Source organism: Sturnira hondurensis, unplaced genomic scaffold (genome assembly GCF_014824575.4).
Source record: "Sturnira hondurensis isolate 20B ecotype Veracruz unplaced genomic scaffold, ASM1482457v3 Scaffold0013559, whole genome shotgun sequence".
NCBI lineage: Eukaryota > Metazoa > Chordata > Mammalia > Chiroptera > Phyllostomidae > Sturnira > Sturnira hondurensis.
In genome coordinates, this window is record NW_028086190.1 from 5,212,570 (window position 1) to 5,237,932 (window position 25,363).

Consider the following 25,363-nt stretch of genomic DNA (forward strand, 5'->3'; position numbering starts at 1 on the left):
GAATGAGGGAAAAAGGAATAAGAACCATAATTGGAAGGTATAAAACAGACAGGGGGAGGTTAAGAATAGTATAGGAAATGTAGAAGCCAAAGAACTTACATGCACAACCCATGGACATAAACTATGGCGGTGGGGGGTGGGGACGCATGAAGGTGGAGGGATGCTGGAAGGTGGGGTTGCAAGGTGGAAGGGGATAAAAGAGAGAAAAAAATGGGACAACTTGAACAATATAATCAATAAAATATATTTCTTTTAAAAGAAAATAAAAAGAAAACCTAAAGAATATATTTACAAATCATATACTGATAAGTATTAGCATCCAGAATATATAAAGAACTCTTACAACAAAAAGACAAACAATTCAATTTTTTCCAAATGTAGATTTTATTTTTTTATATTCCTTATTGCATTTTTCCATTATCCCTTTGTACTCCCTTATACCCCCTTCCCCCAGCAGTCGCCACACTGTTGTCTATGTCCATGAGTCCCTTTTCCCTGTCTGCTCAATCCCTTTATTCCCTAACCTCCCCCTAAAAAGCAACTCAATTTTGAAATGAAAAAATGACTCGAATAGACATTTCTCCAAAGAAGATATGCAAATGACCAGTAAGTACATGAAATAATGCTCAACATCACAAGTCATTAGAGAAAGACAAATCAAAACCACAAAGAAATACATCTTCACACACACGATGACGTCTGTAATTTTTAAAACAGGAAATAACAAGTATTGTGAGGATGCAGAAAAACTGAAAACCACATACATTAGTGGAGGGAAATGCAAAATGGTGCCACCACTATGGAAAACATTTTGACAGTTCCTCAAAACAGTTAGAGTTACCATATGACCCACCAACTCCATTCCTGAGCAAACACCAAGAGAAATAAAAACATGTTTAAACAAAGATGTATACACAAACATTCATACAGCATTATTCATAATAGCCAAAGGTGGAAACAACCCAGATGTCCATCAATTGATGAATGAATAAACAAAATATGATTTATCCATACAATGGGACATTATTCAGCCATAAAATGAAATTAAGTACCAATATATGCTACATCTTAGATGAACCTTGAAAACACGTCAAGTGAAAGAACCCAGAAACAAAAGACCACCTATTGTATGGCTCTGTTTTTGTGAAATGTCCAGAGTAAGCAAATCTATAGAAATGGAAAGTATACCAGTTATACTTTGCCAGTAACCAGGGGCAAAGGGAAGAATGAGCACTGATGGCGAATGGGCATGAAGTTTCTCACTGGAATGATGATAACGCTCCAGAATTAGACAGTGGTGATGTTGCACACGTTTGGGGCTACACTAGTAACCACTGAATTGTATACTTTTAAAGGGGTAATGTTATGGTATACGAAGTATATCTCAAAAAAATAAAACAATTCTTAAGTGTAAGAACCAAAGACAACGTCAAACAAATGACAGCCACTTAAATCAAGCCTCTCGATATCCAAATAAAAGTTCCCTCTTGGTGCTAGTGTCGAATCCTGAGAACAAGGGATCCCCATCCACTGTAAGCATAAAGCATGGTACCTACTGCAGCAGAGAAATTGTTATGTTTGGCCAGGTTAAAATGAGCATTATCTGAGGTAGGCCCAATATCAGTAAAAATAAACAATAAATAAAAATAACCACTACACGATGAAGTTCCTGTACTTAAAGATTAGCTCTGGCTGGTGTGGCTTAGTGGATGGAGTGCTGTCCTAATAACCAAAAGGTCGCCGGTTCAATTCCCAGTCAGGACATATGACTCGGTTGCAGGCCAGGGGCAACCAATTGATGTTTCTCTCACACATCGATGTTTCTCTCCCTCTCTTTCTCCCTTCCTCCCTTCCCCTCTCTCTTAAAAATTAATAAATAGAATCTTTTAAAAATTAATTAAGGATTAAAGTCAACTTTCTCAGTATTCAGTATGCTCATTTTAGGTTCTGTAAGTTAGAGACAGTCTAACCAGTTACAATAAAATAGCCTATAGACATTGAGAGTAAAGGATTAGAACAAGAAACAGCTAACAAAGGGCAGAAAAAGGAAAGAAACCAGTCTAACAAGGATGATATTTTTTTAGATTTCAAAAAGCATACACATAAGTTTCTCCATCAAAATAGTAGTCTTATATGTTATTAAAATATGAAATAGTGATTCCCTGATAAAAAGAACTGTCTTCTTTTCATTTCTTATATATATGCTAAGTCATATTAATTAGTAGTTACTTCATTTTCACTCCAGATCAAGAAGAGTTTTCTTATCTAGACTGAAATGAAATGGGTTGAAATAATAAACCAGAGATCACATCTATATTTTCATACTTTCCTACCTTTGAATGAAATAGCCAGAAGAAAACAAGTTGAAAAATTGTTTTGTTATTACTAAAACTATCAACTTATCAGAAAGGGAAGCAAATGAAATCTTTAAATCTTTAAACAAAGACATTCCAAAAGTGGGCTTTGTTATTAGATATTATTAAAGTAGACCTCCTAACAAATATTCTAAACCTTCTAGTCTGATGAATTAATTCTTACATCCAGCAGAGGGTGCTAGAGGAACATCAACATGCTATTCACAAAAATTTTTCCCAGTAATACTGCATAAGGTAGCTGGCACAACAATCACAGCTGTCTCATTAGTATCTAATCCTAATGTAATTGACAAAGCAAGGACAGAAAGCATAATGCAACTCAGGTTAAAATACAAAATCTACACAAATTCATATATACCACAAATAAGTTAACAACACACAGGCTTAACTGTAACACAAGCAGAGTTCCTTCTGTAACACAACACAGTCACAAAGCTAATCCTGTATCAGCTGGTCCACAAGTCCTTTCCTGCTGCTGTATACTGCCAAGAGATATTTATTTCAGTAAATAGTATGTGTTCATCATACCTAATTTTTAAAAATTTTATGATGTCTCACTAAATCACAATAAGCTCAATTAGATAATATACTCCACTTAAGCATTCATTATCTGAAGAAGGAACTACAGAGACTGATGTTTCCTATCCAACACTTTGCGTTATTTTATAACACAGGGCATGAACTGCAGGATTAAACAAACACATCGAGACATTTGCTCCCCACACCACATTTGCTCCCATGGCTTCCATGGGCCTGTTCCAAAAGTTTCCCAGAAGTTATGAAAACATATTTATACAATTCATTTGCTGAAAGACTGGGCAAATAGCTCCTACTACATTCTTTTCTCCTCAGATAGAATATATTCAGCTTAGAGGATACATGTGAAACGAAAGGAATTAGTCAAGCAGTAAAACTTGATATACAAAATTCAGCCCACTAAAACGGACACCAAGGAAAATAGGGGGCACTGCTTCCTGCACATCGCCAACTCCGCGAGCTCCCCAAGCTCCCTAGGATCCCTGCAACCAACCCCACCAGCACGTCTCAGGCTGTTTGACAAAGCTGCTGAGGAAGTTAAAGCACCTCAAGACCAAGTCAGCAGACAGTGAGGTGCCTGGCCATGGACAACCACTACAAACAAGCGACCGTGAGGGACAGACACACAGAACGGCCTTGGATGTTGGACCTCCAAGGCGGGGCCAAGTGCAATGCCTGAAATAAGCTGAAAGGGACTTCCAAGGAAGATGCCATGAAAGCTTACATCAACGAAGTAGAAGAACTGAAGAAAAAATATGGAACACAGGGGCTGGACTTGGCTGCCAGCCACACATTTCATCTAAACTGATAAGCTGTTTTTCTAACACCATAAATGAAGTGCAATAATGAAATCAATGCTCTTTTTCAACACTGTTCAGGATATGGCTCTAACAGATCAGGGGCTGACATGGTTAAGGACCTTGCTGAGTAGTTTAGATGAAAGTGCGTTAAAAAAAAAAGAAAAGAAAAATAGGAGAGGAAATATCATACAAACTACTTAAGAGATTTCTCAGTAGTATGTTATGTAGCACTGTTTCTAAACATTTGCACAAAGTTTACCCCAAATGTCAACAGCTATGTAAACAAAAAATGGCTATTTAATTATTTTTATAGATTTTTATCACCTGGTATTTCCACTAATGGACACTTTTGGAAGTAACCAATACAGTAATAATCCATCTTCAAAAAGATAATTCTAAGGGACTGAATCATCACAGATTGATTAAGTCTATAATGGTTATTTTAGTGGTAAGTATATTTTGTAATATTTTCATCACCATAACTAATTTCATATATGTGAATTAACAATTATAATACTTATTCCCTACCTGTGTATGGGAAAAAGAGCAGTGACTGTACTTAAGCTCTTAAACTAAAGATCTCAAAGTATTTTTATTACCAAAAGACATCCTAAAGGGCCAAAGTCTCTAAATATTTGACAAGCATTTGAAAAAACAGAAGCCTCATGATATCATGCCCCTTAACCTGAGTCACATATTGGGAGGGGGAAGGTCATAGCTAGGAAAATCTACAAGTGCTTTGCCAGTTATCATCCTTGGTCCAATCAAAGAACTTGAAAAGGAATATTATTATTCAATTAGTCGGGCCTTTAATATGGACTCTTTTTTAAAGTAAGCACTGAATATTGCTAAATGCCACATGTATACAGCAGTATACTTACATTAACGTCATTGGTAACATCAATCCTGCAACTGAATACTGATATTCCACAGTTTTCAAGGAAGTGTCATACATATTCTGTCATTTCACATGCCAATATGGTATGTTTTACAAAACAGGTCAATAAAATATAGCACATAAATGTAAGGCACTCTTATTTGAAGATTTGGGTTGTGGTTTTTTTTTTTCAAGTAGCTCTCTTACTTTGCATGTAGCCAGCACACTATATGAAAAAAACCAGTTCTAGTCAAAAGTAAAATTAATGCTTCTTTTGTGACTTGGAACTGCTGTGTAAAAGTGAATGGCTGACCTTCCGATCAGGGATATCCAATCCACTGAATTCTACCCCCACAGAAATCCAAACATTGGATTCGTTTTCAATCTCATTAATCAAATGCTACTTAATAAAAATGTTTACAAAATTAAGAACAAATAAACAAGTGTGCAACTTTTCATGATAAACTCATTGATATTTACTATATAGATCAACAAAAAAGGAAAACGGAGCATTTAAACAGCACCTACAATACGCCACATACTATAGTAGGTCCTCAGCTCTTAATTATAAGGCAAAAAGGGGTGCTCACATACCTGGAAGCATTTCTATTCTAAATAAGAAAAAAAGACCTACCTGTGTCATGCATGAAAACTGATTTGCCTCTACAGGACACTCCTCATACTTCTCTGCTATGAATTGCAATTAATTTGTAACTGTTTTATTAATGGCCAAATCATACTTGTTTTCCAGAATCTTCCGGGTTATTTTTCATACCCAGGCTCATTCAAAGCAGTCTGCACTCTAAAATTATACAGCACTTTCAAGAAATAGTCAAATGTGCAAATATTCAGAGCGCTTTGTGCCCATCATCTTACCCACGGTTAACTGTGCAGCTTGAGGAGAGAAACCTCAAAGTCAGTCACCGAGGAGGGCAACCGTCAGAGCCTTAGAAGCCTCAGAAGGGACATGTGAAGACGGCAGCATGACCAGAGCAATAAATTGGAAAACACTGCTGTTTTTTATTCGCAAAGAATGAATAATGAAGTATACCACTCAAGATTGTAAAACGGTTTAATGGAAGAAAGGTTTCTATTACTTTAAGGTACCATAAAAGAAACCAAATATGAAAATAGAAAATTTCAGGAGCAGAATTTGTAGACCACAAATTCTGATTAGCATGGTAGTAAATTAATTTGGTATCTTTAAAAGTCATCTTTACCTTTTCCGGCAACAAAAGCATCAGCATTTAACAAAAATTTTAAATGAACTTATAATGCGATAAGCCATTATAAACGCAAATACAAAAATATATAGTACTTATAAGCACAATTATATAACCCAGTGATTTCATCATTTACCTACTTTATAGCTAGTAATCAACACAAATAGGTGTTTAAAAATAAATTCCTATAAACACACAACCGCTTTAACAAGATGAGTCCAGTGAAGTTTGCCTCCACAGACAATATGAAGAGTAAGATTCATTTTCCTTTTCTGCTTCTGTAGTAAGTATACATGTAGTGAAGAGAGTTACATTCTACCCTGCATGTGACCACAATATGGAATATGACTGACAGAAGCAATTCAGCATTTATTTGCAAAGGCTGTTTGCTCTGCCGGAATCTTCACAAGATTCTTCAGTTCTCTCGGAATTAGGTTTGCATCTTCTCTTTTCTTATTGAGTTAAGCTTATTTCCCATGATAAAAAAAAAATCCTCCCCTAGTTATAAGGAGGTTTATAAAAGCCACGGATATTTCTTTTCCAGTTCACTTTTCCCTTGGTTCTGTGGTATCCGGCACCACATTTATAAAATTGGACTGGGAGTTTGTTTGCTTTTTTAATCTAAGAAACCATTGATCCACGTTAGGATGATTAAGCCACACAATGCTATACAGCTTATCAGATTTAAAAAATATATATATATATAAACTCCTTTGGCCCAGGCACATAAAGAAATTACTTTTTCATGAAATGCAACTATTAAAACGCTTCACTAAAGTTTAAAACATTTATTAGGCTAGATGTCTGCTATATTTGTTGCTTTAGTCCGATATTACTAACAGTAAATAATGTATTCTAGTAAATTAAAATTTTAACAATTTTCTTCTTTATTATTATTCCATATTATATTAATCCTTTTTTCAAAATACCATTAACAATTACTTAAGTAGTTAGAATTACCAGTAGTTAATGTCTCCAAAATTGAATGTAAAAACTAGCATAAAATACTCTCTAGAAATTTAGTGTCTCTTTTATTATGTCATCATCTGGGCAAAGAGCCAACACAAAATATATTCACTAAAATAAAAAGCAGCCCTGGCTGGTGTGACTCAGTGGACTGAGTGTCAGCCTAAGACCCAAAGGGTTGCCAGTTCGATTCCCAGTCCGTGTACATGGTTGCTGGGTTGTCAACCAGGTCCCCAGTAGGGGGCGTGTGAGAGGCAACCACACATTGATGGTTCTCTCCCTCTCTTTCTCCCTCCCTTCCCCTCTCTCTAAAATTAAATAAATTTTTAAATAAATGTAATATAAAGCTTTAAAGGTGTCTAAAAATGAAGAATCATAGATAAGTCAAAGGACTATACTTGTCCACTTATAAAAACCTTACAAAATGAATTAAAAGAGATTATGTGGACAATCCTCAAAGCTTCTAAGTATTCAAAAGTGGAGATGTGGTATTATCGAAAGTATTTACAGAACAGAGTAGCTAAGAAAAAGCGCAAATAAAAATACTCTAAAAAATCTTTATGTGCAACATCAATCCACAAAAATTTAAATTGGAGCAAGTAAATATTTTATAAGAAAAAAATCAAAACTGAGTTATCCAAAACAAATCCTAAAGCCTAGGCATTAGACATTTCCTCAACTGAATTAAAACCAGCTGAACAAAAGTTTTAGCAATAACAACAAAATCACTGTCACCTAGTACTTTTTCATACATATACGACAATTAAAATGTTTTTAGGAATGATCTCAGGGTTTTATAGCATCATAATGTGATTTCTAAATGATTTCCTTAAAGTTCTAAGTATATTCAGAACTTTATTCCTTTTTTCGAGTGTTAAACACCTTTCTTTATGACTTCAGGAGAAGGGGGAGCTTGTGCACATTCAGAGCCGGGCAATGACAAGAATGTCTCGCACACACTGGGCGCCCTCCATCGTCCGACCTGCGGCAGCAGCGTTTCTTCCCGCACGTGAACTCTCCCCACCACCTCCAGTGCTTTCTATTCCAACAGCCTAGCACCAGCGTGTCCTGTCTATCCCTTCTCACAGATCATGACGCTACATTCACAAAACACATCCTATATGCTGACACATGTTCCCTTTGTACCAAATTTTGGAGACCATCTGTAGGTTCTCTGTAATTAAATACTATGAAGAGCTTGTATCCTTATTCACACTACTGTGTTCTTTTCCCCAAAAGATGGGAAAATATTTCATCTGTTTAAATATTTCTCCTGTTATACATGAGGCTCCTTGTTCAGAGCTACACATGCGTGATAGAACCTTGAGTCACTACTCAATCTGATCCTTCACCTGTAAAATTAGTATCAAGTTCACAGTGTTGTTGGAAATAAAAGACGACACTAAAGCAACTGCTACCTGCCCTTTCGTCACCAGCACTGTGCTTCTGTTCTAACTTCTGTGAACGCACAGTCACGTGGCTGCTACGAATTATAGGAAATAGTTGACTTCATCAGAGGAGTTTGCGTATTGTAACTAGTTGAGTGACAGTTGGTATAAGTCAGTTAAAACACGGGCACCACAGCATTGCAGCTTCAATGGCTTGTACCAGTAGTTTCCAACCTGCACTTTGAACTTAGGCAGCGGCCCCAGCAGTTGTTAAAGACAAACTCCCCAGGCCCAGGGTCATTCTGGGAGTGGCTCTCCACCCAAACCTGCTTACAAAGTAGCCATGGCCCAACTCCACCACACTAGGAGGCCAGAGACTCCCTCTATTCCTTTTTTAAATAGGCCATCCACAAACTACATATTTGAAATGATGATGTAATCCTGGCTGGTGTGGCTCAGTGGATTGAGTGCCAACCTGTGAACCAAAGCGTTGCTGCTTCAATTCCCAGTCAGGGTACATGCCTGGGTTGCAAGCCAGGTCCCCAGTAGCAGGTGTGCAAGAGGCCACCATACATACTGATGTTTCTCTCCCTCTTTTTCCCTCCCTTCCCCTTTCTCTAAAAATAAATAAATAAAACCTTTTAAAAAATAAAATAAAATGATGATATAAAATATGATAATATATTCCTGAATTTATTGTCCTGGGAAATGTTCAGCATACATGACAAATAAGCTTAAAATATTATTTAGAATATAATCTCATTTTTACTTGTTCTCTAACCATACATAAAATTAGACTATGTGTGGTAAGAGTATGAATAATTTTATCTTTGCCAAGTTCACATGTGGCTTTATTATTGGAAGTTCCTATATACCCTACACCCACTTTCCCCCATTATTGAGGTCTTATATTCATACAGTACAAACAACCCATTAAAAAATGAACAGTGGCTCTAAAGAGATATTTCTTTAACAATATACAAATAATTGATAAACACATGAAATGATATTCAACATCATTAGTCATTTGAGAGATGGAAATTAAAACCACAACGAGATAGCATCGTATACCCATTCGAGTCCCCATAATAAAAAGACTGATAGTAACGACTACTGGAGAGGATCCAGAGAAAGTGGAACCTTCATACATTGCTGGTGGACTGTACAATGGGGCCACTGCTGCGCAAAACAGCCTGACAGTTCCTCAAAGAATTAAACACAGAGTTAGCCTATGACCCAGTAATTCCACGGGTAGTGGTATATACAATATATACCCAAGAGAACTGAAAACATGTCCACACAAAAACTTGTACACAAATGTTCGTACAAGTATTATTCCTAATAGCCAAAAGGTAGAAACAACACAAATGTCCATCAATCAATGGAAAGGTAAACAAAATGTGGTATGCAACACAATGGAATATTATTATTTGGCTATTCAATAACAATAGCCAGCCCTGGCTGGTGTGGCTCGGTGGATTGAGCACAGGCCTGCAAACTCCACAATCGCAGTTCGGTTCCCAGTCAGGGCACATGCCTGGGTTTCGGGCTGGTTCCCGGCAGGGGACTCACAGGAGGCAACCATATGTTGATATTTCTCTCCTTCCCTCCCCCTCTAAAGATAAATAAATAAAATTTTTTAAAATAATAATAATAGCCAAATATTATTTTATAATAAAAAAATGAAGTACCAATATAACACGGATGAACCCCAAAAACACGCTAAGTGAAAAAGAGTCCATCGCAAATGACCACATATTGTATGATTTCACTAATATAACATATCCAGAATAGGCAAGTCTATAAAAGCAAAAGGTAGATAAATGATCTATGAAGGCAGAAAGTAGATTAATGGTTACTCAGGGCTAAGAGAGATGATGAAATAGGAGAGTCTCAGCTAATGTGTATAGAGTTTCTTATCAAGGTGATGAAAACATTCTAAAATTGATTATAGTGATTGTTACACAACTCAGTGACCATACTGAGAACCACTGAACTGTACACTATAAATAAGTACATTTGTAGTACGTGAATTATAACTCTAAATTGTTTTCTTAAAATATCATCAATATTGTTGGGAACTTCCCTGCCTGGTTTCAGAAGCTGTAACCACCCCCCCCCCCTGGCTAAGGCTGAGTAAAGGACCTTGGGACCATAAGCCACTAAGGAGACAAACGTTATCTTCCTGGTAGGGGCACCGCCTCTGCTTGGCCCCAGGCAGAAAACTGGTTAGCCAATGACAGGTAAGATTCCTCAAAAGAGAGATGACCTATAGGGAAGACAGGCATGGTCCCAAAGGGGCCCTCAGGGAAGGACTTGGGGGGATATAGAAAAAGGGGGTGTTGGACCCTTGCTCCTCAGCTTTGACATAGCCTGAGTCCTCATTCTGTGGTCGAGAAGTCTCCTAATCTCTTGGTTGCCTTATTTCCCCTGGCTGACTTAAGCCTGAAACAATGCCTTAAGCCTGAAACGATGTTGGAGGTGGGTGGGACCCTGTGCTGGAAAGGGCCGGTTCCCCTTGGCAATCAGGCCTAAGAAAAAAATGCATGTCTTCTTTGAGTGGAGTCGAATGAGTTCTTTGTATATTTTGGAGATTAAATCTTTGTCTGAGGTATCATTGGCAAATATGTTTTCCCAAACAGTTGCTTCTCTTTTTATCTTGATACTGTTTTCCTTAGCCATGCAGAAGCTTTTAATTTTGATGAGATCCCATTTGTTTATTCTTTTCTTTATGTCTCTTGCTCTAGGGGACATACAGAGGATACAGAGACACATGAAAAGATGCTCGATATCGCTAGCTATCAGAGAGATGCAAATTAAAACCACAATGAGATACCACTTAACACCAGTCAGAATGGCTATCATAAACAAAGAAACAAACAACAAGTGCTGGAGAGGTTGTGGGGAAAAGGGGACCCTAGTTCACTGTTGGTGGGATTGCAGACTGGTACAACCACTATGGAAAACAGTATGGAATTTTCTAAGAAAACTAAAAATGGACGTGCCTTTTGACCCAGCAATTCCACTGCTAGGAGTATATCCTAAGAATCCTGAAACACCAATCCAAAAGAACCTATGCACCCCAATGTTCATAGCAGCACAATTTACAATAGCCAAGAGTTGGAAGCAACCTAGATGCCCATCGGTCAATGACTGGATCACAAAACTATGGTACATTTACACAATGGAATTCTATGCCACAGAAAGGAAGAAGGAACTACTACCCTTTGCAACATCATGGATGGAACTGGAAAGCATTATGCTGAGTGAAATAAGCCAGGCGGTGAAAGACAAATATCATATGATCTCACTGTTAACAGGATTCTAAACAAACCAAACAAGCAAGCAAAATACGACCAATGACACTCAAATATGGAACAGGCTGACAGGGTCCAGAGGGGAGAGGGGAGAGAATCATAGGGGAAAAGGGAATGGACTCACATGAACAAGTATAAAGGACACATGGACAATAACTAAGGGTGGGGGGTGGAAAGGGGAGGGAGGTGGGGAGCATGGGGGGGGGGGCAGGGCTGGGAATATAAGACAGAAACCTGTACTTGAACAAGAATTAAATAAAAATTATATTTAAAAGAAAAGAATGCATAAAATCCTATGAAACCTACCTTGCTAATCCCCTCAATTTAAATGATAAGGGTCCAAGCAGGAAGTAAGTTTGTTTCCCCAAAGTTTTATGGCCCTTTAACTATCTGACCTTGACTCAGCATAAACCCTCAGAGTTCTTTCAATGTTATCTATTGTTTAGTCATTTCTGCCTGACAATGACTGATGACCTTTATGTATATACCCTGTATTCCTGTGCAAATTGAACCCAATAAAAGCCTGTCAAGGCAAGGGTCAAGGTGCTCTCCTCTTGAATGGGTGGCCAAGGTGCTCCAAGGCTTTTCTTCTTCTTGAGGGAGAAGCCAAGCAGTCCCTTTTCCTCCAGAGGACTTGGTAGTCCGTGTGAATTTGTCTCATCTCATGCATGGAACCCAGGAGTCAGGATCCATGTCACAATATGACAAGTTTAACACCCAGGCATTCACCAGCACCCTAAGCAGCCAAACAATACCTCTCCCTGACCACTACACAAGCAGGAGATTTACTGCCTGGAAAATGTGAATCCTGAACTAAAGGCTCCATAGATGCAGTAATACACACGGAGGGGGCAGAGAGAGGTGTACACAAGACTGAAACCAGGTCAAAGTCTACATACTGAACAGTATGATACCCAGATCCCTCCTCCACTTCCTGCTTCCATTTATAATCACCAAGAAAGGAAACTAGCAGATCACCTTTTGCAGTAACTAAAGAAACACAGAAAAAAGACCTATGAAAATTATAATATTTCAAAATTTCCCAATGAACTCTGGCTGGTGTGGCTCAGTGGACTGAGTGCTGGCCTGCAAACCAAAGGACTGCCAGTTCGATTCTCAGTCAGGGCACATGCCTTGTTGTGGGCCAGGTCCCCAGTAGGGGGCTCTTGAGAGGGAACCACACATTGATATTTCTCTCCCTCTTTCTCCCTCCCTTCCCCTTTCTCTAAAAATAAATAAATAAAATCTTTTAAATAATTTTTAAAATTTTCCCAATGAAATATTTGGCACACATCTCACCCCTACAGCATGGCTTCCTAAGACCAATACTCATACATTTAACTGCCTACTTAGTATCTCCATTTGAATGTCTAACAGGCACGTCAAAGTGAACATATCTGAAGCCAAACTCGTGATCTCTACCTGATATATTCCACTGACATTCTTTGCCTGTTGAGTAAATGAATGCTAGAAAAAGGCAATGCTATTCATGGTTTGCTCTGAAATACAGAAACATAGAAATAAATTTACCCTTTACTATAAATATTTTTCTCATTTGTTTGTCTTTAGTGGGGGATTTCACTTACATATGACATTACTTTTCACAGTCAAGACTCTAAATCTGTTTCTTTATGACTTTGTTCCACTGTTTTTATAATTAGTAGTAAGTAAATGATAAAGCACTAAGAAAACAGAAAAATTAATCTACATTTTCTTCTTAGTTTATCATTTTTAGTATTTCACTCTTTTTAACACAACTAGAATTTACTTTAAAATATAAGGTAAGATAAGAATCTAATTTTATTTTGTACCAAAGAGTTAACCAATTGTTTCAACACAATTCACTGAATAATCTTTCCTATCCTATTTGAAATATCTTAATATATTAAATTTTAATAAATATTTCACATGTTTACTATTGTCTTTCAATTCTGTTCAATTAAAGTCTTGTCTTACAACCTCTTGAATGGGAGAAGATATTTGCCAATGATATATCTGATAAGGGGTTAATATCCAAATTTTATAAAGAATTCGTACAACACCAAAAAATGGTCAAACACGATTAAAATGGTCAATGGATCTGAATAGACAACTTCTCCAAAAAGGACACACAGATGTCCAATAGAAACATGAAAAGATACGCAATGACACTAATCATCAGAGAAATGTACATTAAAACCACAGCGAGGTACCACCTCATACCTGTCAGAATGGCCGTCATCCACAAGTGATGTGAAGAAAACAGAACCCTCATGCACTGTGGACAGGAATATAGATGGGTGCAGCCATTATGGAAAACAGTGTGGAGCTTCCTCAAAAAATTTAAAATGACCCAGCATTCCACTTCTGGGTATGTATCCAAAAATACCCAAAACAACTAATTTGAAAGAATACATGCACCCCTATGTTCACCACAACATTATTTACAACAGCCAAGATATGGAAGCCACCCAAGTGCCCATGAGTAGATGAGCAGATAAAAAGTGGTGGTACCTATATACACGATGGAATATTTCTTGGCCATAAAAATAAAATGAAATTTTACCTTTTGCAACAATATGAATAGACCTAAAAGGTATTATGCTGAGTGAAATAAGTCAGACAAAAGAAAGGTGAATATCATACGATTTCAGTTCTCTAGAACCTAAAAAAACAAACTAAACAAACAAAATTGAAACAGACTCATAGATACAGAGGGGCAGACTGGTGGCTGTGAGGCGGTGAGGGTTGGGGCATGGGTAAAAACGACAAAGAAATTAAGAAGTAAACACTGGTAGTTACAAAACAGCCACAGGGGTGTAAAGTACAGGACAAGGAATATAGTCAATAATGTTGGATAACTATGTATGGTGCCAGGTGGGGACCTGAAATATCAGGGGTATCACATTGTAAAGTGTATGACTGTCTAACCATATCATACTAGGTGCTGTATACACCTGAAACTAGTAACAAAGTAAGACTGAGTATAAACTGTAAATCAAAAATAATTTTTTTAAAAAAGTAGTAATAAGGAAAAAAAGAAAGTTTGGTCTTAGAGTTATTATACATGTTGTCCAATCCACAATTTTTCCCCTTTTTATAGTAACAGTACTCTGATTTTCTCTATAAGAACTTCTTATTTGGGCTTTAATCTTAGTAGAATTGAGAGGGATTTATTCAGGACAAATTACTTCATTCAATCAAATGTTCTCTTCCTGGGATTTAAATCCTAAATAAAGTTACAAAAAGAATGCAAACCATTGATACCAACCAGTTCACCCCAATTTCATCTATCATTTCGGCTCTAGAGACCTCTGGAGATGGTCTGTGACTCACACACTTCCTGAGCCTGGTTCCTCAGCATTCCTTCTGATTCTGTGAGTAACACCCCCAGGTTCTCCCACTGAATTCCCTTTTTAACTTAACCAAATTTGGTTTCTGTTGCGTACAACCAAAATGACAACTGATGCATTACAAAGCTTTACAGCATATACTCACTTCTGGTAATGTAAGTCCCCACTCAAAACTCTTACCAAAATGTTTTAATATTCTCATCTGGCTGTTTAGTCTTCCACATGAATTTTAGAATCTGTCTTCCAAAAAGAATTCCATTTAAGTTTTTTTTTAAGATTTTATTTATTTATTTTTAGACAGAGAGGAAGGGAGGGAGAAAGAAGAGAGAAACATCAGTGTGTGGTTGCCTCTCACACACTCCACACTGGGGATGTGGCCAGCATCCCCGGCATGTGCCCTGACTGGGAATCGAACCAGTGACCCTTTGGTTCACAGATCCACACTCAATCCACTGAGCCACACCAGCCAGGGCTCCATTTCAGTTTTTATTGCAACTAATCCAGGGAGGATTCTTGTCTTTACAATGTTAAGCATTCACAAAATGTCTTGCCATTTTCTTTTAAAACTCTCTATTAAATTTCATAATTTTTAATGCATTTGTTGTTAATTATATTCTTATTTTTGTCACTGTGGTGAAAAAATTTTTTAATATTTTATTCTCTGATTTTTGCTAAGAATGTAAACATAAGTGTATGTTATTTTCTTTCTGGCCCCCTAGTTGAATGTTCTCATAGTGTTAATAATTTTAAAGTTAATTTTCTTGACTATTCAGGATTATAAACATATCTACAATAATAAGGATCATACCTTATTTTTTTCTAAAAATTACAAATTTTTAAAAGATTTTATTCACACTTATTTATTTTTATAGAGAGAGGAAAGGAGGGAGAAAGAGAGGGAGAGAACCATCAATGTGTGATTGCCTCTTGCACGCACCTCACTGAGAACCTGGCCCACAGCCCAGGCATGTGCCCCAACTGGGAATTGAACCTGTGACCCCTTGGTTCACAGGCCAGCGCTCAATCCACTGAGCCACACCAACCAGGAACAAAAATTATACACTTATTGCTGTTCTTACGTTTATATTTTTCTTTGGCTAAATTCCCAAAATAATGTTAAACAGCAGCATTGAGTTTAATGAGAGTACCTCTAGGATTTTACCAGTAAACACTCTTTAAAAAGTTTATTTACCTAATAACAATTATAAATTATGTTTAGGACAAACTTCTCTGCCTATTAAAACATTTCATTTCCCACAAAGCAAAAGGAAATGTAAAAAAGAACTGGAGAAAGGCTCTGTTCCCAACTCCCACCCCAATTCTCCAGGAACCCTCTGTAGATACTGTCCAGTAAGGGATGAGGTCACAGTGGCAAGGGGGCCTGTCCTGGTTCTCTCGTGCCCAGGGATCTCTGGTGCCCAACCATGTCCTGCAGAGTGAGGACTTAATTTCAAGGTCGTGGCAAAACATCTGAAGTTTATTGCCCGAACTGTGATGGCGCAGGAAGTGACTGTGAAAGGTGCACACAGGACCCCAAACAGAATCCTCACCACTGAGGACATCAAGCAAAGTCAGCACTGCAGGAAGCTGACCACAGAGGGAAAGCTACGAAACCTACCGGAGGTTCTACAACATGGAAATGACTCACAAGATGAACTTTCTGGTGTGAAAGAATCCGGAGGACCCACAGCTGGGGTGCTGAGGCCTGTGGATAGGAGGCCCAGTAGGAAGACCCCCATCATGAAAGAGAAGCTAAGTCAAAAGTAGCCTAGGAGTATCATGGTGACTCCAAGGGCTGGATGGCAGAAGAGACGGGGAATTCCTGCTCACTCAGCACAGAGCTGGGACTGGGAAGATGAGAAAGTGCTAGAGACAGGCAGTGATGCACAGTCATGTAACAGAAAGAACAGACTTAATGCCACTGAACTGCACACTCACACAGTTAAAACATCAGATTTCAGATTATACATATCTTATTATACCAAATTTTTTAAGAAAAAAGAATTTAAAAAGAAATAGAATTAACAAATTCAATTTCTCTCAAGACTAACTAAAGAGATCATCAGTAATAATAACTTTAAAAAATCATATTTTTATTTTTCACCTGAAAACTAATGCTCCTTTCTCATCTAGTCTTACCTGAGAAGTATTCCACAAAATCATAAGCTAGTAATAACTCATACTACAAAACTAGAGTTTAATATTGTGTATCAAAATATTTTCCTATGCTGCTTCCTCAATCTTATAATATAAAGTTACCCTAAAATTTTTCAAATATTCCATGAAAATTAATGCTAAAAATGAATAAATTTTTAAAATTAGGAGCAAAATATAATTGACTAAGACACAAAAGTTTTCAAAAGACACAAATATTCAATATAAATAAATGCTTTAAAAAAGTAGTTTCGTATTTTGTTGTACAGTGAAACCTCCTCTAACTTGAGTTACTGACTGGATAACATATACACAGTACAAAAGAATGAGCAAATATACCTCAAATTCTTTTCGAAGACACTCCTCTCGTTGAGTGCTTAATTCAAGTTCACTTGTTTGTCTCCGTAAAAGGTCAGAGCAGTCCATGTGTTCAGTTTCTAATTTTTCTACTTTCTTGTGCATACTTTGTACAGCATTATCTTGCTCCTGAAAAATAGTTCATTTTTGCATCAATAAAATTTAGAAGCCAACAATGACTCACATTTATTCTATAATAGACAATGAGTAAATAAATCTGTGCTGCAACCAAAATAACAGGTTAATTCACATAGCCAAGAGAGGTGTAGATATTGTCCAGTAATATTTCACAATATATGTCTTTAAAATTTTTTAAAATTTATTCTAGACAGTGGAAAGGGGGGGAGGAAGAGGTAGAAGGAAACATCAATGTGAGATAGAAGAATCAATCTGTGGCCTCTTGCACATGCCTCAACTAGGGACTAGACCCACAACCCAGACATGTGCCCTGACCAGGAATCGAACCCACGACCTTCTGGTCTACAGGACAACATTCAACCAACTGAGCCACACTGGCTGGGAAAAAATACACATGTATTTTAAAAGCAGTATTGGAGGTTTATAATTTTAAAAATCTGATTAATACATATTACAAATGAAATGTATAGCTTACTAAAATGTTACAATAGTTCAAATAAGCCCTGAGGATATTTATGTAATGCTGTAGTTCAACCACTATATATGTTTTCCCTCTCATTAAAATTGTAAAGTATTTAATAATACAAGTGAATATTGCTCTTTTGCATGATAAGGAATGATTGGTCTGAATGCCTAATAGTGACCCAGGAGAAATTTTTTTTAATATTTTTATTTATGTATCTTTAGAGGGGAAGGGAAGGAGAGAAATATCAATGTATGGTTGCCTCTGGTGTGTCCCCTGCCGGGAACTGGCCTGCAGCCCAGGCATGTGCCCTGACTGGGAGTCGAACCGCGATCATCTGGTTCACAGTGCTCAATCCACTGAGCTACACCAGCCAGGGTAGGAGAAATTTTTATGTGAGCTGATGGCACTCCATTCTTACAGCTCTTAAAGTTGCATCCACTAGATGGCTGTGTTTCATTTTCTGTCCAGTTTCTAACTTTTCAAATCTTTGTTGTACCACTGAAAAAAATTAACAGGCACTTTCTACTTAAATCTCTCAATCTCTATTTCCAATTAAACTCAGAAATCAGAGTTGAATGTTACAGAAGTTGAAACATGAAGTTCACACACATATATCAAAGGTATTTTCTACAGTAACGAATCTAGATATTCTTCTTTCTAACCTACAATCTTGGACGAATCCCTTCCTCTCACCTTTGCCTCATCAGCATAATCTTATGCTGGGATATTAACATATATAAAGATATATATTTATACATACTTCCACACACTCCCTAGCCACTCAAAAGGTATTGCTGGAATCTGAGAAAGAATGCAGCAAACACCAAATATAATTCTCTGTAAAAAGATTGATTTTAGTTAGAAAGTACCCAGCAGTATAGTCCATAGTCAAAGGATAAAGAACAAAACTTAATTCCTCTCTCCGCATTTACAGAATAAAGTTATTTTTCTATAGCAGGCAACTCATGAACTCAAGAATTATTTCCTTCAGATAAGAAATTTCTTAATATAAAGAAGCTCACCTACTTGCACATTTGCAACCTGTAGACAATAGATGAGAAAGCTGTGCACCAGAGCAACAGTGTGCCAACACTGCCTGCAACCAGCAGATGGCGCTCTCAGTTACTACAATAGCACTCTGGAGTTAGAAACAGATGGTGATGTGGTCAGCCTTATGCAATCTAATTTCATTCTAAGACAAGACAGTAAGATACTGTTGTGATTCTACAGGACAGATTCCTTCCGTCAACAGTCACTAGTACCAACATTAATTCAAACTCATTGTTATATGACTTTCTGGTTTACAAATACATAATCTGCAACTTTCAATAATCCACTTAGAGTACAGTGTATACCTTAAAATGAATAAACAGCAATTTATACTGTTAATCACAAAAAACCCAACAACATTAAAGTCTATATCCAAAAGATGCTTATATCCTAGCTGATGGCACTTATTTCAAACAATATTTATTAAACAACAAAAGAAAGTATTCAGGAAGTATGAGATTTACTTAGTACAAAATTTGACTGATTCCTATTCTATTGATGGAATTCTATTGCTAGCACAACAAACCAGCACATGGTCACTCCAAATACCACTGCACTAGATGAAGGGCATGCCCACCATCCCCTGCCAGTGTGCATTTCACCCTACCAAAAAGAAAATCAATGGTCGATCAGTTAGAAGTTATTAGGCTTATTTTGGTGAGATTTTAATTTTATAATACTTGCCCTATATTAAATACTACTTACCAATAGCATTTTTTATTTTCCATTCCACATTTTCCGCTTTCTTTTGGTCTATGCTAATATTTTTAATGTCCGTGTTAATATACCTATTGGTTTTTATCTACATCTCTTCGTATAATTATTTTTATAACTTTATTTTTTTTTATTTCTTTTCAGAGGAAGGAAGAGAGAGGGAGAAAGAGGGAGAGAAACATAAATGTGTGGTTGCTTCTCAAGCACCCCCTGCTGGGGACCTGGCCTGCAACCCAGGCATGTGCCCTGGCTGGGAATCGAACTAGTGACCTTTTGGTTTGCAGGTCAGTGCTCAATCCACTGAGCCAAACCAGTCAGGGCTTATAACTTTATTTTTATTGTTGACACTATTACAGAGGTCCCCTTTTTCCCTCTTCGCCCCTCTCCATCCATTCTTAGCTCCTTAGCCTCCCTCTGGCCATTACCACACTGCTGTCTGTGTCTATAAGTTAGGCATATATGTTCTTTGACAAATAGCTTTTAAATAAAGGTCTTTCAAGATGTATATGAAATTTTGACCTAGCAATCACAGTTTTAGTGCAGAAGTCAAGCAGTCAACTACTATTGTGTGATTACTACTATATATTCTTGAATATGGATATTAATGCACATACACATATACACAGTTTTTATAGAAAACCACTTTCTCAAATAGTGGGAATTTTTGGAAATGCTATTCATATATACAGGAAACATATTACATAATCAAGTTAGCTAATTATATTAAGCCAAATTACAATGACTTTCTAACGTTAAACTCACTTAACATTTTTTATAGAAAGGCTTTTTATATTTTTATGCATTCAGTTAGATAATATTTTGTATAATATTTTTGCAGCCATACTCATGAGTGAGATTAGCTATAACTATGTTCTTGTATTCTTGTCAGTTTAGTACCAAGATTTGTCAGTTTAGTATGTTACCAAGATTTTTCCGTTCTCCAGTGGCGTTTATGTAAGACTAAAATCGTTTGCTCCTAGGATGTTTCTTTTTATTCACTGGTAAAGCAGTATTGAGGGCTTGAAATTTTGTCAATGGCTCAATCAAGTTTTCTACTTTCTATCTGCTCTTCAGACATGGGGTGGAAATGAGAATCAACACTGTTGGAAGCGTCTATAAGCAACAGTGAGTTATCTCCACAGATCACCCTGCCAGCTCCCTCCCTGACGAATGCCCCTCTCCATCCTGGAAAAACAGAAAGAGTTTACTAACTAGAGAGGTTGATATATGACTTAAGAGGTTGTTAAGTCATAAAAACCAGACACTATTGGGGGTCAGGGTGGGATACCTTGCTAAGTAGGTAGCTCAACTGGTCAGAGCATCGTCCCAATACTCCAAGATTGCAGTTCAATCCCCAGTCAGGGCACACACACAAGAAGCAACAATGAATGCACAAATAAGTGTTACAATAAACTGATGTCTCTCTCTCTCTCTCCCTCCCCTCCCGTCAATAAATAAAATTTTAAAAAATTATGAGATTAGGTGAAATCCAAATTCTGTGTGGTAAGACCTCACAGCTTTCTCTCTTCAGCTCCCTGAACACAAATTCCTACACTTAAGATTCTATAAAGAAGAGACTAGAATACTCCTTTGTTGGGAAACTACCAGTCCAAGAAAAAAGAACTATAGATACTGGCAGTTTCTAAATTCCCCAACTTTTTATTGGGTGACACTGTTTAAAACACTTATACAGGTTGCAGGTGTGCAGTTCTAGAATGCATCGCCCCAAATCCCCCAGTGAAACGGGAGTGTTCCACACGCACAGAGCTTCCTCTCAGGTTTTAGTGCCTCGTTCTCAAATAGAAACACACAGTCAAGGACAGTCAGACATTTCAGGAAAGATTCGCATGTGAATTAGTTAGTAGAGACAACTACTAACTAATGGGGCCAAACACTGAGAAAAAAGTAAATATAACCCAACATCCAATTCTTTGGCTCAAATACACTCAAGAACAAGAACAAACTCTTGCCCTGGCCAGGTGGCACAGTTGATTGGAGCATCGTCCCACACGTCAAAAGGTTACAGGCTCAACCAATCTCTGGTCAGGGCAAACACCTAGGGTGCGGGTGCAACAGGGGGCACTTATGGGAGGCAACCTACACAACCAATCAGCGGTTCTCACTTCGATGTTTCTCTCTCTCCCCCTTCCTTCCTCTCTCCCTCCTTCCTTCTCTAAAATCAATAAACATGTTCTCTGTTAAGGATAAAAAAAAGAACTCTTGGAAAATAGACACCCAAAAGCAAAACTGGAAATTCAATACAAAGGTTACAATACAAAATTGAGGAACTACACCCAGAAAAAAGAGCAAAAATGTAAAAGAAGGGATAATAGAAGTAATATGCACTATAAGAACATCAACTCTGCCAAATAAATCTCTCAATCTAATCCAATTCACACCAAAATTACAACAAGGTTTTGGGGGGAACACAAGAAGTCAATCCTCAAACTCACATGAACAGTAAAAGTCTCAAAATAACTCTCTCCCTCTCCCCCCTAAAAAATATCAAGAATAAGGAGAGGGGAACTTGACCTACCTACTACAGATCAAGAAATACTATAGATCCGTGATAAATTTTAAAATTTAGTATTTTTTTTAAATCCTCAACTGAGGCTGTTTTTTTTCTTAATTGATCTGAGAGAAAGAGTGAGAAGGAAATAGCTGTGAGAGAAAAACATCAGTGAGTTGCCTCCCACACACGGNCTGAAAATTCAATACAAAGGTTACAATACAAAATTGAGGAACTACACCCAGAAAATAGAGCAAAAATGTAAAAGAAGGGATAATAGAAGTAATATGCACTATAAGAACATCAACTCTGCCAAATAAATCTTTCAATCTAATCCAATTCACACCAAAATTACAACAAGGTTTTGGGGGGAACACAAGAAGTCAATCCTCAAACTCACATGAACAGTAAAAGTCTCATAATAACTCTCTTCCTCTCCCCCCTAAAAAATATCAAGAATAAGGAGAGGGGAACTTGACCTACCTACTACAGATCAAGAAATACTATAGATCCGTGATAAATTTTAAAATTTAGTATTTTTTTAAATCCTCAACTGAGGCTGTTTTTTTTCTTAATTGATCTGAGAGAAAGAGTGAGAAGGAAATAGCTGTGAGAGAAAAACATCAGTGAGTTGCCTCCCACACACGGTGACAGGGGTTGAAACCCGCAGTCTAGGTGTGTACCTTGACCTGGGATGGACCCGCAGCCTTTCAGTGCACCAAATGATGCTCCAACTGGCGACTGAGCCAGGGCTAAAAAAATTTAGCATTCATTCATAAATAGACAAAGATATATAAGGGGAACAGAACACAGTGCCTAGGAGCCAAGACTTAGATGTGAAGGAACTTGATATTTTGAAAGAGAAACATTATAAATCATTAAGTGGTAACAGAATAGACAGTTGAATAACTAGTACAGGAATATCTGGTTATCCACTTGGAAAAAAAATAAAATGAGATCCTATTTCATGCTACATTTTTCATAGAGAAAAATGTATATTCTCTTTATGGCTTTAGGTTACATAAGACATAAAAAGCACTATCCATAAAGACTAATAAATTCTACTACATTAAAATTTAAAACTGGCCCTAGCCAGGCAGCTCAGTTGTTTAGAGAGTCATCCTGATACACCAAGGTTGTGGGTTCAATCCCCAGTCAAGGCACATACAAGAATCAACCAATAAATGCATAAGTAAGTGGAACAACATAGCAATGCTTCTCTCTCTTTCTCTCTAAAAGATATCAATAAATAAAAGGTTTTAAATTTAAAGCCATACATCAAACACTACATAAATTGTCTCCACAGAGAAAAAAAGATGTTGGCAACAGTGATACAAATAACCAAAGCTTAGTAACCAAACATATAAAAAGCTCCTATAAACTAATTAAAAATACATTAATAAAAATTAATCGTAAATATAAACAATCTAAGAAAAATATGTAAACTGACAGTAAATAATTAATTATATAATAATGCAGTTAATATATTAATGTTCACAAAAGAACAAACATAAATGGCCAACAGGCATAACATGCTAAATGTCAAGTAAAGAGAAATTTAAACAAAAATGAGCTACAATTTCATACACATTCTACTGCAAAAAAAATTTTAATTTAAAAAATACCATGTGTTCAAGAGGCTGTAAGAGAAAAGAAACTATTCTCTCACAATGGTACAACCATTTAGGAGAACAATTTGGCATGTATTTTACTTCCTAATAAGTGCATAGACAGTAACTACATACCCACATTTTAAAAAATATTTGATGTTTATGGAAGCACTGTCAGTAATAATCAAAACTTGAAAAGAACTTAAATCTCAATCAATCAAATAACAGATAAATTAATTATGGTATATGCATAGGATAAAATACAATAAAGAAGTTAAACTGAATGAACCAGAGTTACTTTTTAACTTGACCAAATCTCAATAAAACAAGTGAAAAATAAAATTTGGACAAAAATGCATACTGTATGACATTCTATGCATATTTTTAAAACAAACAAAATGATAAAACAATACTATTAATGTACAAAGAAAATTAAATACCAAATTCAAAATGATGCTCATCTTTTGGGGGTGAGGTAATGGTGAAGGGCTGAAGTAATTCAGAACAGTCAGTCCTCAGTGACCTACCAATGTATTGTTTGTTTTTAATTCTGAAGCAAATGTGAAAAATGCATAACAGAGATGGTACATATTGGCTATATTAATGGAACTGGTTGGTTATATTGGATATTGTTTATATTAATCCCTGTTACTCTTTGTGTTCAAATATGTTTATTATTTTTTTAATTATATTTGTTTCCATTACCATGTCTCCCTCTTATCCCCCCCACCTCCTCCCCTGCAATCACCTCATTGTTGCCCACATCCGTAAGTCCTCAAATATTTAAGTCAACGGTTCTATCAGTACAACCCAAGTCTGGGGTATGCTGTAACATACAAGAAAATTCGAAAAGGATCATAAAATACCTCATGCAGTTATACGTCAAGGTTAATTTGCCTCCTTCCAAGAAAATGTTTTTCTTTTTGTCAAAAGAATTTTACAGACATTGGTAATTGAGGGAGTTTTTCTTTTGTCCACTAGAGGGAGGTGTTGAACTTAAAATATTTTAAAATAAGGTTTGTTTTTGAACTAACTTATTAACATTATAGGGAACTACATTGTGCTGTTAGAAAATAAACTTGCTTTCTTTCCACTCTTCCAGAAATATAGCCCAAAACTATAATTCTTCATATGTACTCAAATAAACAATATTTCTCAGACTCCAAAGTACAATTTCAGTTCTGAAGAATGATAGAAGCAGAGTTAGAAACACAACAAAGCCACAAGTACTCCTCCTTCCTCGCTTACAAAATATATCACACCCCTAGTTACTACCTAGTACGTGTTAAACTCCTGAAAGAGCCCAAACAAGTCTCTCCTCTCTAAATCTCCAAAGCCAGCAAAGTTCTACAATCAAAAAGTATTTGCTACTGTAAAGTATAAACTGGGACTACTTTATACAACATATATCATAATGTTATGATATAATAAATCTATAAGCTTACAGATACAGCAATACTTCTAGGCATGGATACAACTGAGTCACTTCTACAACAGCTCCAAGATATGGACAAGAATATTAGTGAATTATTTATAATTAGAGCAAAAAA

The 25,363-nt window shown here is 36.7% G+C and overlaps 2 protein-coding genes across 4 annotated transcripts in view; one reads left to right on the plus strand and one right to left on the minus strand.

Moving 5' to 3' along the window:
- The window catches only part of CCDC171 (coiled-coil domain containing 171), a 313,810-nt gene that overhangs the window by 256,725 nt on the left and 31,722 nt on the right, over positions 1-25,363 (minus strand). For all 3 annotated transcript variants that reach the window (XM_037061926.1, XM_037061927.1, XM_037061925.1), the window contains one exon: positions 17,309-17,455. In XM_037061926.1, the coding sequence (XP_036917821.1) occupies positions 17,309-17,455 (147 nt within the window). The remainder of the gene's footprint in view (positions 1-17,308; positions 17,456-25,363) is intronic.
- On the plus strand, positions 16,256-16,532 carry MRPS21 (mitochondrial ribosomal protein S21; the record flags this gene model as incomplete). The annotated part of the gene is given in 2 exon segments (XM_037061929.1): positions 16,256-16,402; positions 16,404-16,532. Coding segments are annotated over 2 exon segments (261 nt in total), but the record flags the coding sequence as incomplete, so codon positions are not given.